This window comes from Babjeviella inositovora (genome assembly GCF_001661335.1).
Source record: "Babjeviella inositovora NRRL Y-12698 unplaced genomic scaffold BABINscaffold_9, whole genome shotgun sequence".
In the NCBI taxonomy this organism is placed as follows: domain Eukaryota; kingdom Fungi; phylum Ascomycota; class Pichiomycetes; order Serinales; genus Babjeviella; species Babjeviella inositovora.
In genome coordinates, this window is record NW_017566846.1 from 340289 (window position 1) to 353459 (window position 13171).

At 51.3% G+C, this 13171-nt stretch overlaps 5 protein-coding genes across 5 annotated transcripts; 1 reads left to right on the forward strand and 4 right to left on the reverse strand.

The window, feature by feature from the left end:
• Nucleotides 1-1229: 1229 nt before the first annotated feature.
• On the reverse strand, nucleotides 1230-1918 carry BABINDRAFT_162448 (uncharacterized protein; the record flags this gene model as incomplete). Its single annotated transcript, XM_019129357.1, has 1 exon — nucleotides 1230-1918. A coding segment is annotated over exon 1 (259 nt), but the record flags the coding sequence as incomplete, so codon positions are not given.
• Nucleotides 1919-2068: 150 nt separating this feature from the next.
• BABINDRAFT_162449 (uncharacterized protein) lies at nucleotides 2069-2828 on the reverse strand. The gene has a single exon (XM_019129358.1). It carries the CDS (start codon nucleotides 2734-2736, stop codon nucleotides 2395-2397), a length of 342 nt encoding a protein of 113 aa, XP_018984089.1. The 5' UTR covers nucleotides 2737-2828; the 3' UTR covers nucleotides 2069-2394.
• A 567-nt stretch (nucleotides 2829-3395) lies between these two features.
• On the forward strand, nucleotides 3396-4871 carry TRP3 (bifunctional anthranilate synthase/indole-3-glycerol-phosphate synthase; the record flags this gene model as incomplete). The annotated part of the gene is made up of 1 exon (XM_019130549.1): nucleotides 3396-4871. The coding sequence occupies one exon, from the start codon at nucleotides 3396-3398 to the stop codon at nucleotides 4869-4871; it is 1476 nt and encodes a 491-aa protein (XP_018984090.1).
• A 145-nt stretch (nucleotides 4872-5016) lies between these two features.
• BABINDRAFT_162450 (aminophospholipid-translocating P4-type ATPase) lies at nucleotides 5017-10372 on the reverse strand. Its single transcript, XM_019129359.1, has one exon. It carries the CDS (start codon nucleotides 9968-9970, stop codon nucleotides 5213-5215), a length of 4758 nt encoding a protein of 1585 aa, XP_018984091.1. The 5' UTR covers nucleotides 9971-10372; the 3' UTR covers nucleotides 5017-5212.
• Nucleotides 10373-11779: 1407 nt separating this feature from the next.
• BABINDRAFT_167952 (uncharacterized protein) lies at nucleotides 11780-13045 on the reverse strand (the record flags this gene model as incomplete). Its single annotated transcript, XM_019130550.1, has 1 exon — nucleotides 11780-13045. One exon carries the CDS (start codon nucleotides 13043-13045, stop codon nucleotides 11780-11782), a length of 1266 nt encoding a protein of 421 aa, XP_018984092.1.
• Nucleotides 13046-13171: the final 126 nt, after the last annotated feature.

The following is a 13171-nucleotide window of genomic DNA, read 5'->3' on the forward strand; positions in this document are numbered from 1 at the left end:
GGTCTTGGTAACGAAAGGATCTGAAAAGTTTCAGGAGATTGGTTTCAGGAGATTGGCCCGAAAGATAAATATCAAGGTTTCGGGAAAAGTCCTGATAGTCTTGGGAGGGATAGGCAGAGGCTCTAGGCTGGACAATTACAGAGAGAAAATTACCGGAAAAAGAAAGCGCCCGCAGCCAATTTACTGCGTGCAGGCTATCCCCGAGATTGACCCGAGGTGCCCGACTTTCGCGGTGGGTGGTGCCCGGATTGTGAACCGGCTCGCGCACACCGCTGCGGAAGCATGCATGGGCGCAGGTCCGTGCGTCGACGAAGAAAACAGATCTCGTCAGTGGAGACGACACACTCCTGCCATAATATGTGACAGCTGCTGGAATTTGGTACCATTAGACAGGGCAGGAATTATTATGGACGCTCTCTAGCTCTACCAGTTTTTTTTTTCTTAAAATTCGCGATACGGAGAATCGTTGGAGAGTGTAAGCGTGCGGGCCATGCTGCTGGCGCATGTGTCGAATTTCCTAACCTTTGGCATGGGTAAGCTTTGCTATAACTCAAATCTGGAAATTACGGCAGTGGCCATACCCTAGAACGATAGAGATACTCACCTTTTCCGTGAGATCATTTCGGAACCAAACACGCGGTTTGTGCTAGAATGATCAGTTTTGGCCAGTCTATATGTTGCAACGGTTTCTGTTTTAGCTATATCCAAAACATAACGGTTGCATATTTTAAGCTAGTCTGCAGCCGACGACTTTGTTAGTGCTCGACTGTAGTCTAAGTGTGGACAGCACGCAGGAATTTCATCCATGCTCGTTCCCCTCGTCCTTCCCGATAGGCAGCGCCGAGGCCATTCCGTTTAGATTCGGTGCCCATAAGTTCGCATGTGGCTGTAGGTGGGGTTTAGTTATTCTGTGGGGTGATCGCAACCGATTATCTGACGGAATGAAGCAGTTGGGTGGTCGGCGGAGTAATATACCCTCGCTTGCCGGGCCATTTTTATCCCTAGGGCTGGGTCGCTGCTCAGACCATCCAGGTAGGAGCTTTAGGTGGGATATATGCTCATAGTGTTTATTAAATTGGGGGGTGGTCCTACGCTTATCTCACCGACCTAGGGTTGCAATTCACTTGATCACAGTTTTGTGTGGAATTGCGAATACGCGGGGCTCCAGACCAGAAGCTTGAGAGACAGGGAATATGCTTCTGGGCGCTCGTGCACTCGTACATTCAAATAGCGGTCTACCTTTATTATTAGAATTTTTTTTTATTCAGCGGTGCGTCGGCAATATTGGTAGTCTTTAGGTCTTATGTATGATATTGTTATCACTGCGTGCATACTGCGGGCTGTGTTGATGTCTTTCCCAATTGGGTGTTAATGGATTTATAAATACCCAGGAGCAATGTAAAACGCTGACAGCTGACGGTTGTCTGATTCGCACCCACGGATAAATGCATTATTTTTAAAGATATAAATCAGGACATAACCTTTGGGTAAGTAATTTAAGGAAATTTGGACCTTGGAAAGAGTCTATCCGCCGCTTGCAGCTAGAATCAATAGAGTGGTATTGGCAGCTGCATGTGAGATGGTTTGTCCCGAAAATCTGTCGTGTTAAATTACGACCTGTCCGTCGGAAGTCCACAATCCTGACAACGCCCAGTTTCCAACAAAAATACGATTCCCGACAGCACTCTGGTTCCAAAAACGATATGGCCGTGATCGAAACATCACCCGGTACCTAGAACGTTTTTGGGTGGTATCGATCGTTAGACAGCGATGTGAAACAAAGCAAAACACATCGTCTAATACCCAGGCAATGAAGAGGTTGTACACCTGTGGCAACCTAGACGAGATTTCAGCTGGAGGGGTTTCCATCTTCAACCGGAAGATCCCTCTATTTCACTTACATCGCTTAGAGTGGTCATTCATGATAAAACGTACTGGGATCGAGCGTGTAGTTAGGCTAAGCCCTGAACTTAATAAGTCGGGCGAAGGTGCCATGGAGGTGGTTCGGTTTTACCACGAAACCGGATTAGGTTCTCGCAGAATTTAATTGTTTCGGGTAAGCTATGGGATATACACCACTGGGTATAACGTACAAAGCACGAACTTGACAAAATACGTGGGCAAGAAGAATTTACATTATAGGAACGCTTGAAAGTGAAGAAATAATGCTAGAAAGGTTATAACTCGGCAAGAAAAGAACTCAAGTTACAACTTTGCCAGATAAAGCACAAGCCAATACTTTTAATGGAGCTTCACCTTGGAGAGAATTAATATAGAAACTGGCAGAGCTAAAACATTAAGACGCTAGAACCCAAGTTGGCCAAACTCATTGGAGAATATAATACAGTAGGCAAGATACATTGTCATCTTTATTGTCATCTTTATTGTCATCTTTTAAAACATATCCGGAAGCTTGTGAGTGTAGGTGACAAACTTATCCGCAACCTCCAAGTCAAAGGCATCGCCTAACTCGGCAATACTCAACAATCTAACACTAGAATCGTGGTCGTTGGTCTTTCCCACAATCTCGTACTTTTTGCCGGCGGTCAACTCCTGTTCGGTGGTCGGAGGTAATTGAACGTGGATCTGGGAGGCGGGAGAGCTGGTTTCAGAGGTGGAGAGCAAAGCGTGACCGGAGGCCTGGTCGATTGATTCGATTTTGCCGATGACTCTGACGATCTTGCCTTTGAAGTTTGGCAACAACTGGGCGTTGACTCTAACGTTAGCGGCGTCCATAATTATTGTATAAGTATTAGCGGAAGATAGAGAGGAAGATGGGGCAATTGGACAAGGTCTAAGGGCCGATGAGGGATTGGAGGGTATGTTGTGAAGGTGAATAAAGGATGTGGCAAATGAAAAATACGCGTCTGTTTTTTTTCACGTGTCGGAGGCAACACGACGTGTCGGTCACGTGATATAGTGGTTTAGCCACGCCCATGTCACCAATAAACATAGATCGAACACGGATTTGTAAATGTATTTCATTAGCGGTGGTTGGGAAAAGACCAGAGGTGTGATATTCAGGTAGCAGAAAAAGCAGCTGGCCATCCGGTGCTTTCTACGTCGGTATGCCAAGAACAGTGGGTCTTATTGGTCAATGTAGTCATCCTAGGCTCTCTATGTTGTTATAGCCTGCTCATGTCTTGTTTATATCGAGCCACAAAATGTTTCTGTTCAGCTGTACAACATTATTATTGATAATCACTTCATCCAATACTCCAGTTCTATCTAGGCGCAGAGCTCACGCCGCGGTCGTTCCCGGCCCATTTTTTTGCGCTACGCCCGTGATGAGTCAAACGCACGCCAAAGACTTTACTTTCTACCGAGGAAAATCTCGCATATTAAATATTGCCCATGTACATCCTTGTTTCTGCTTCTTTCCAACCAATCCCACCATGGCGTCCCAACTCTCCAAATATGTCATTATGATTGACAACTACGACTCCTTCACCTGGAACATCTACGAGTACTTGTGCCAGGAGGGTGCGCGCGTGGACGTGTTCCGTAACGACGCTATCACACTCGCAGAGATCGAGGCCAAGAAGCCAGACATGCTCTTGATCTCACCCGGGCCCGGGCATCCGAAGACAGACTCCGGGATCTCTCGCGACGCTATTGACCACTTCAAGGGCAAGATGCCAATCTTCGGAGTGTGTATGGGCCAACAGTGTATGTTTGAGGTCTTTGGCGGCGAGGTTGCGTACGCAGGCGAAATCGTGCACGGCAAGACGTCACCAATCACCCACGACGGCAAGGGAATCTTCAGTCAGGTGCCACAAGGCATCGCCATCACCAGATATCATTCCTTGGCCGGTACCGAGACCTCCCTCCCGGAGTGCTTGGAAGTGTCGGCACAGACGGCCAACGGGATCATCATGGGAGTCAGACACAAGAAGTACACGATTGAGGGTGTGCAGTTCCACCCGGAGTCCATCTTAACCGAGTCCGGCCACTTGATGATCAGAAACATGTTGGCCATCACCGGGGGAACCTGGAAGGAGTATGGCCGCTTGGAGTCGGAGGCCGACGCCTCGGCTCCGCTGCAGAAAAAGTCCATTTTGGACACCATATACGACCAACGCAAGCTCGACGTCGCCGCGACGCAGCGGTTGCCGGGCCAGTCCTTTGAGCAGTTGACCAAAACCCTCAGCCTAGGCATTGCCCCGCCACAGATTGACTTCTACCAGAGATTGCTCGCGGGCAAGCAGGACAACAAGTTGGCGTTGGCGGCCGAAATCAAGCGAGCCTCACCATCCAAGGGTGACATCGACATCGATGTCAACGCGGCTGAGCAGGCTATCAGGTACGCGCGTGCGGGCGCGTCAGCCATCTCTGTGTTGACTGAGCCACACTACTTCAAGGGCTCCTTGGGCGACCTCAAGTTGGCCAGACAGGCAGTGGGGTTGTTGGAGAACCGGCCAGCGATCTTGCGCAAGGAGTTTATCTTCAGTAAGTACCAGATCGCGGAGGCCAGGTTAGCGGGCGCCGACACTGTGTTATTGATCTGCAAGATGCTCTCCGGCGCCGAGCTCCTGGCGTTGTACGCGTACTCCAAGTCGTTGGGTATGGAGCCGTTGGTGGAGGTGAACTCGTTGGAAGAGTTGAACAACGCGGTGAAGTTGACTGGTTGTAAGGTGATTGGAGTGAATAACCGAGACCTACACTCATTCGAGGTGGATTTGAATACGACGTCGAAATTGGCTGGTTGTGTTGGTGACGACGTCATTTTGTTGGCGTTGTCCGGGGTCTTTTCCAGCAAGGATGCGAGAAAATACAAGGGAGAAGGCGTTTCCGGGGTGTTGGTCGGCGAGGCTTTAATGAGAGCGGGTGAAGGGGTGGAAGAGTTTGCGAGGTCATTGATTAACGCCTAGCGAGCGTGAAGCATAGGACTTAAGTGAAGCTGATAATATTGTAGTTAGCACTTAGTCTACATCCTAGTAAACCCCCCGAAGGTGACTAAATATAGATTTATACAAATGATATCTAAATTATAAATATATATATACGAAAACTGATAAAAGGATTAAAAAACGACTCGCCAGAAAAAAGCAGGAACAGAAAGGGAGTCCCAAGAAAGAAAAAAAAAGCAATATAAACAAGCAGATTAAAATGACAATATGTATGGATACATTTGAGATCGACTAACAAATGTGGTATAAGGGGCGAATCACTGAAATTCCTATAGACTTGAACTCCTGGAACACTATCACACCTAGAGAACCTGCCTTCCATTAGACAACGTCTTGATTAATCCCACAGCCGTCGTCACACTCGGAATCTCCAACGAAGTCCGCGGACGGTCCATTGACCTCCGCATAGGCCCTCTCTCTTCCGCCATCGATCGTCTTGTGCGCTCCAACGACGTTCTCGCTTCCGCCTCAGGGAAGCCCTCACCATATGTTTCAAACAATGATGGCGAGCCGTAACCCGAAAGCATAGTCGAGCGGTTCGGTCTGGTTATATTCAAGTCGGTCCCACCAACCGTGGCGGTTACCATAGACGACACATCCGAGGACATGCTCATGCGAGGAGCGTCCATGGACTTCCCTCTGGAGTAGTCCGAAATCTTGACTCTGTCTGGGTCGGTAGGATCGTAGTTCAACGGATAAGCAGCAAAGTCGCCTCTGGCCACACACTCCCTGACGATATCAACATCCTTAGGGAAGTAGAGCTTCTGAGCAAAGTCATAGGCAAAGCGCGGCAAGATACAGGCCATGATCCCAACAAACAAGCATACCCAGAAGGACGCAGAGCCGTAGACCTGCGACGCTGCGTTGTAAAACTCCTGCGAACTGGTGAAACTCGTCCAGACCCCGGTCCAGCCAAACACAAGCAAGATGGAGACCGCCACAAGCAAGCTCAGGAGCCAGTCCCAGCGATACTGGTGGAACAAAATGTAAATATTGCATGCGGCAGCAGCTATAGTGGCCACATACATCCCCATCCAGAAACGATGGTCGCGGGTCAAGCCGTCCATTCCGACAAAGCCTTTGTAGAAGCAGAGGTACGGGAAGTAGAAGGAGATGACCGACTGGTAGAGCCCGTCCCCCATATACCACCAGAACTTCGTAATCGTCCACTCGCTGCGCAAGATACCAGTCTTGTACAACTGCGGTACCAAGAGCGACACCACATCCGAAACGTCCTGGTCGACAATGCCCATTAAGACCACCGGAATCGACGTGAAGGCAAGGTTATAGAACATCAAGTAGGTGTATTCAAACAAGTAAGAGCCGTCAAAGTCGTTATAGATCCCGTACCAGAAAAGCGCAATGGAGAAAATCACGTTCTTGTAGAAAAAGCACGGAACCATCTCCGACAACCGCTTGTACGACCAGCGACCGTGGACCAAGATCAACCGAGTGAGGAAGCGGAACTGGCCAATGGCGTAGTCGGAAGACATCACCGCCTGGCGACCCTCCTCGCCCGCAATGCCCACCCCCACGTCCGCCGCCTGGATCATCGCCACGTCGTTCGAACCGTCGCCGATCGCAAGGGTCATGACGTCCAACGTTTCCTTAACCATCTTTACCACCGCCGCCTTCTGCGCCGGCGAAACGCGGCAGCACAACACAGCCTTGCACTGCTTGCAGAGGAGGAGGAACTTGCGCTGGGTCTCGCCCTGGAGAGCAAGTTTGAGCGCGTCACCATCGATAACCACCCCAAAGTTCGGATTCGGAGGCGTGTGGTCGCCCTTTGCGGCCACAAGCTCCTCCATCGAGCCCTGCAACTGGAATTTGGCCAAGTACTTGGTGATGAGCGCATCCACAATCATCTTTGGCTCCTGCGAGCCATCCACGAGCCTCGCAATGTCCTCGCCCTCCGTTTTGATCACCAACAACTCCATGTCGTTCCCAAGCAAGTTGCATGAAAACCCAATGTTGATCGCGGTCTCGACCTTGTCCCCGGTGAGCACCCACAACTTGATCCCCGCCTGGCCAAGGATGGCAATCGAGTCCGGAACACCGTCCTGGAGTCTGTCTTCAATAGCGGTTCCCCCGAGCAAAATCAACTCCCGCTCAATGGAGTCTGCCACCTCCTCCATCTTCTCCTCACGCTTGGTGATTGCCGCCAGCGCGATCTCGTGCTTGCGGTTCCACTCCTCGTACTCCGTCCACGACAACTCGCGCTGTGCGATGCACAACGTCCGGAGCCCCTCCGTGGCAAACTCTTCAAGGTGGAGAGCCGTCCGTTCAAGCAAGTCCTGGTCGTTGTCCTTGCGCAAACGCGAGTAGATGATCGAATCCGCCCCCTTGCAGATCAACAACGCCTTTGGCGGCTCGGAAGGGTTCGCAGACGGGATCTTGACGATGGCGCTCATGCGCTTTCTCGTCGAGTTGAACTCCAACGTGTTAAGGATCTGGTATTCCTTGTCCTCACCCTGCACATTCACCACGAGCCCCTTCTTCGTTCGCAGAAGGAACGTGAACCCCGTGTCGCGCGCGGTCCCCACAAGCGCCGCCTCATCCGGCGACTGCGCCTTGTACACGAGCTTGTCCGGGTCAGTCTTGGACGGCTCGGCAATCACCGAGTGGCACAAGGCGAGCGTGAGCATAAAGTGTTCGTTGCACTTCTGTTGGTACCCCCCCTTGGCACCGTTCAAGTCATCGACATACTCGCTGGAGACGAAGGTGACCTTTGCCTCCGTGAGCTGCGGGTTGCGGTTGATTGCGTGGAGCTTCTCAAGCATTACGTCCTTGTCGATGCGGATCAACTCGCGCTCACGCGCACCCTCGGACTCAACGTCGATGCCCTGGCGCTTGCGCATGCCCGCGAGCGCCTCGGTATACGCCCGTCCGTACGTAATCCCGTTGATCGTACACTTCTTGTACTCCATCACGTTTTGGGTTAGTGTCCCGGTCTTGTCGCTGAAAATGTACTCGATCTGGCCGAGGTCATCGGAGATGTTCCAGGATTTTGGTGTGCACGGGTAGTCGAGACGAGCGTAGTACATGAGCACATCGCTGTAGATGAAGAACGCCTGGGCAGTCTTGATGATCTCAATGGAGATATAGAGGGAAATCGGTACCAATGACTGGTAGAGAATGACCGCAACAAAGCAGCCAACGATCCCGTTGGCGGCGGCGCCGTTAGCAATGTCACCAAACTCGTAGAACTGGCGCGACTCATTCTTGCGCGCGTAGTACACCCCGTTGACGATCCCGGATACGAAGCAGATGACAAACAAGAGAACAAAGTTGAGGAGCACGGAAACGTTCAACTCGCGTGTAATACGCGAGCGCTTTGTCGGCGTGATTCCCGCGTTGAGAACGATCTTCGTGTCGGTTCCGGTGAACACTACAATCCCCACGGCCCATTTCGTGTTACGGAGCGAGCACCCTCTAAGCAACATGTTGTTGATGGTGATTGCTTCGTTGGAAACCTCTCCGCGTTCCCACTTGAGATTCCCTTGGTACGAGTAGAGGTTGGCGTGCGGACCTTCACTCTCGAGCCAGAACTTCATGCGCGAGCAATCGGCCGCACGCTGGAGACGGCCGCCACACTTCAACGCCTGGCGCACCTTCAAGTTGGTCTCACCGTCGAGGTTCTTTGTCTCGACGTAGCAGGCACCATCGGCATCGGACGTTGCAAGAATCGCCACGTCCGCCGGGATTTCGTCGTTATTGTGAATGCGCACAATGTCCCCAACCTTGACGCTCTTCCAGTACAGCTTGCGGAAGCGTACAGATGTGTCAAGCGGAAGCGACGGATCAAGGATCGTGTTCACGGCGTTGCTGTCGGTGAAAGGATTGGAGAGGTCGGCCATCTGGAAGGACTTGCGGCGGTCGTCGGACATGTAGCTGTCAAAGCTGTCGCGCTGGAACAGCTTACGGGGCGCATCCTTCCTCGCGGCCTCCTCCTTATCACGCGTCCGCTGGACGCGGCCGTCCTTTGTAAACACCCCATTGAAGTAGCGGAACGTCACGACGACACCGCGCGTGCACGCCTTCTTGAAGCGGCGCCACGCAGAAATGTTGTCGTCGGAAGTGTTTGCGTTTTCCACCCCCTGGAGAATGTGGGTCGGCGTGTTGTTCACCTCGGCGTCTAATAACGTGCGCCGTGAGTCCTCAATCGCGTCCTTCACGGCCGTAATAACCACAATAACGATGAGCGGAACAGCTGACACAGCCGGATTCGGGACCCCAAAGATAGAGAAGAAGCCCATCACGATCAAAATGAGGAAGTACACATTCGCCACGTTCTTGAACTGAAATGCGAGATTCTTTGGCACGAATGAAAGCGGCGTGTACTTGGTCGTACGGACCTTGTTGCGGGGGTATGTAGCAACCGGCTCGCGGGTGGAAGGGTCGAGAAGGTCGTCCGGGAGCGGGAGGTTGAAGTAGATCGTGCGGAGCTCGTTCTTGCGATCGTTCTCGTCGTCCGATTCGTCTTCATCCACGTGGTCGGTCGAGTTGCGCCGGGAGAGTGGTTTCTGGCTGGTCTGGCGCTTCCAACGGAGCGTCTTGGAGCGCGCCATCCCTGCGGGTTTGCCCTTTTTGGTGCGCTGGGTCCCCCACCGGTGCCGCTTCATCGTGTCACCCTCATGGCCCGTGTGGTTATCCGGGAGGTGGAGCTGGATGTGCGGGGGGTCACGGGAAGCGTCGGGGGGTTCTTCCGAGTACTCGATGGAGCGTTCGAAAGCGTCGCTGAGCTTCGGCGTGGTTTGTCTATATGGGTTGGTGGCTTTTGTGGGACCGGGCCTGGAGGGCAAGCCGGGCCCGGAGGGCACTCTGGAAGAGCCAGGTGAAGCGTATGGGCCAGTTTCAAACTCAAACGTATCCATTACTGGCGACTTCATGATGGAATCCATGTCCGATACGTCTGTCTGAAGCGACTGTGGACGGGTTCCCCCGAAATTCGGCGCCATATCGGAAAACTCCATGTTGTCAAACTGCTCGGCGATGGGCGGATAAGGCGACTCTTCAAACGGCGACTGCTGGCGCGCGCTTGGTTTGCGTGGAGTGGGCATTGTAAAAGAGGGGTAGAGTTAGTGCACCCGGCTTTCCTCTGCTTGGGTAATGAGGCGGAAGGAGAAGAAAAAGAAACTCTGGGAAGGTTAGGCAGATCAGCCAGGGTGATATGGACGGTTAGGGCTTAAGGGAAAAGCTTCTAATGGTGGCTTCAGGACCCAGAAATTTCAAAGAGGTGCTTCCAGCGGAAAAAGGGCTCTTGGAATAACACTGGAGGCTTTGATGTGTAAACTTTGTGCAAAGGGATATGCGTCTTTTTTCGCTCGGCTATTCCGGAAGAAAGCGGCAGCAGAATGTAGCAAAGAGCGATAAGGATGTCCGTCGCAAAAGTGTTCTTGGGTATCTGATGCAGACCGTAGAACAACAGATAGAAAAGTGTGGTTAGAAGAAAGCGAACTATAACGGTTATCACAGAAAGTGGATTTTGTCAAGGCGCTTAATTAGCGTTTACGTATCCTGACTAAAATTTTCTGTGCGCGACTGGCCGCACTGCGGAATTACTAAGAACACGCGCTAGAAAAATAGGTACGTCATGGCATGCAGCCCCGGCACGCCGGCGAGAAAAGGAGCCTCTGCCGGAACGCGGAAGCACGAGTGCTAACGATGGCAGGGTTTTTATGAGGGCTGTGCCAATCGTTCATCTCCTAATGGTTTCGATGGAGAGTCAACTGTCTTGTCTTCTCAAAAGTGCCGCGCTCCGATCTCCCTTCCTGTAATTTTAGGGGGCTACAATGCGTCGATATTGGCTTACAAATACCCTTAAGTATATCTCTACCAAGTTTCCTTTGAAATATTTATATATCCACTTTTGAAAGCCAAACTCTAGCTGGTATCTTTCCGCCACTTCTGAATGGTCCTAGCACATTAATATTCGATCCCGTCTACGCGCTGATTGGAAGGATCGTGCATGTTGTAACCCCTGGCTATTGTGCCCTAATCCACTGTTCGGGCGCAGCTACACGCCCAGTTGTCAGGTGGCTCGAGTCCTGGTTTTTTTTTTACCCGTGTCTCTGGGATTTCATCTTTATATCCTCCGGCAATACCATAATGCGGGTATTTCGGAGAGATTCCGGCTTCTACCAGCTTACGCCTCCATCCCCATCACTCTTGGCGTGCTTGGCAGCCGCTAAACTCGTCCAAAAGCTGGGTACAGGGTCCACTAATCCGTGTTGGCATTGCACTAAGGCCAACTGATTCTTTCTTGGAACCGCCACAAGCCTACCATATTGCAGGACATGTCTGCGAGCCGCAGTGAAAAATTCCCTCCACATGCAATAGCCGGAGATATCCTGCACTTTTCTCGCACTAAGCCCCGTGGCCTGCAGAGACGCGTCGCACGCCCGTTCCAAGCCTCAGCATAAACCGGAGATTGATGGTGCTGGCTACTGGTCCCGCACAAGACGAGAATAGATCATGAGCTATTTTATTAGCCATCTGCGATATACCCGGGGGATCCAAACAGCCTGCAGTGTAGCCTACCGCCTAGCCCAAGTAAGTTCCGTATCCACTATACGCGATGTGTTGCGAGGATCTATGGTAAAGTCAATGGCAGCTGCCGGGAATTTGTCGTTTTCACGGTGACGTAAGCGGCATTATCTGAACAGCTCACTCCCTGACAGCATACAAATAGATGCAAAAGACATTAGATGGTGCTGATAATGCGCCAAACGTCAGGGCCTCCACTAAAACTTTCTCACCCCTATATCCGTAGTGTATTTCCTCCGACGTTTTCAAACCTAATTTCACTTTTGGTTTCAGCCAGCTCTACGGCTGTTTTTTTTAAAAAAAAAAAAGCTACGGTATTGACCTCAGAGCCTGCTGCACATCACTGGGATGCGCCATACGACCCCGTCCATGTCATACGGTACTAAGCCGTTCTCCAAGTCCGGCGGCCCAGTGGTGAACCGTGCCCAGAACTGTTTGCTGCGATATGGAGACTTAAACCTAAAGTCGCGACGCAACGGATCTAGAGATGTGGAACCCCTCTTTTTCACTGTATTGCTGAAGTAGCGCTTTCCGTAAGCTTCGAGATCGCCAATTTCATCCCCTTCCAAGCGCCCGACCTCGAGCCCATTCTCTGCTGCATCTAGCATCACACAAAGGTCCTTCTGGAACACGTTAATAAAGTTGGAATCGTCGCCGGTGTTTAGAAAGTAAAACAACGCGTCGTGGTGGCTGAAGAGAGAGCTTGGAAACGCCAACTCCGCGTAATATAACGTAAATCCGCTCTTTGCAAAGTGCCCCATCTCCTCTATGATGAACTCAGCGTCAAAGAGCATGGAGGAGGCGCTCGAGCGAAACCATTCTGGGTCTACCTTGAACACCCCCACTTGCAACAAGCAAAACTGGTTGTCCTTGGGCAACAAATCATTGATCATCGGAGACGTTAGGTAGTCATACTTCTTGTAAAACCTCAAGTGGTCACCCAGACTACCTGGCGACTGGAGCGCAAGCGAAAACTTCATGGTTCCGAGACCACGAGGGGCCGCGTTTCCATTTACAGCCACTGCTAGGTTCAAGTTATACACCTCGTTTGGCTTTACCGAGATCTGGAACCGTTTCCTGATCTCAAACAGGTAGGACTGAACCACCGTGAGATAATTGCGCTCCAACGGGTTATTATCGTCGATCTGGATATCCTGCTTCTGGAAGAAAAACCGCTTGCTCTTCAAGTGCGAGTAGACGTATACCCACGAGTCCCCAATATAGGTGAGTCTGCAAATAGAAGCAACGGATTGGGGTCCGCTAAGGGCGGTGGCATCTAACCCCGGGTCTGCCAACCGTTCCTTCCTGGCTATCAAAATCCGCCCCGTTTTTCTGATCGGATCAAGCGACTTGACATACTTGCGCAAGGATTGGATAATCTTGGGGGCGGTTAAAACCCGGTCCAAGTAGAGGAGTCCAAACTCCCGCACCGTCTTTTCAAACATCAATTGATTGTATATCGTGTAGTAATCCGTGTCTAGCAACTTGAGCGTGTTGATGGAGAGGGTCGTGTCATATCTACTGGACGCAGAGAGGATATTGAAGAGCTCCCGTTTAAGTTCGTAGGGTAGATCGGTGAGGGGGTTCATAGTGGTGTGAGCGTTTTATATTTTCTCAGGACCCTAAGTGTAATATTTGAATGGCCCTAAGGCTTTTTTTTAATGCTCAAAGGACGAATCCGTCATGTTTGATTGTGTGGTGATTGCTGGCTAAGG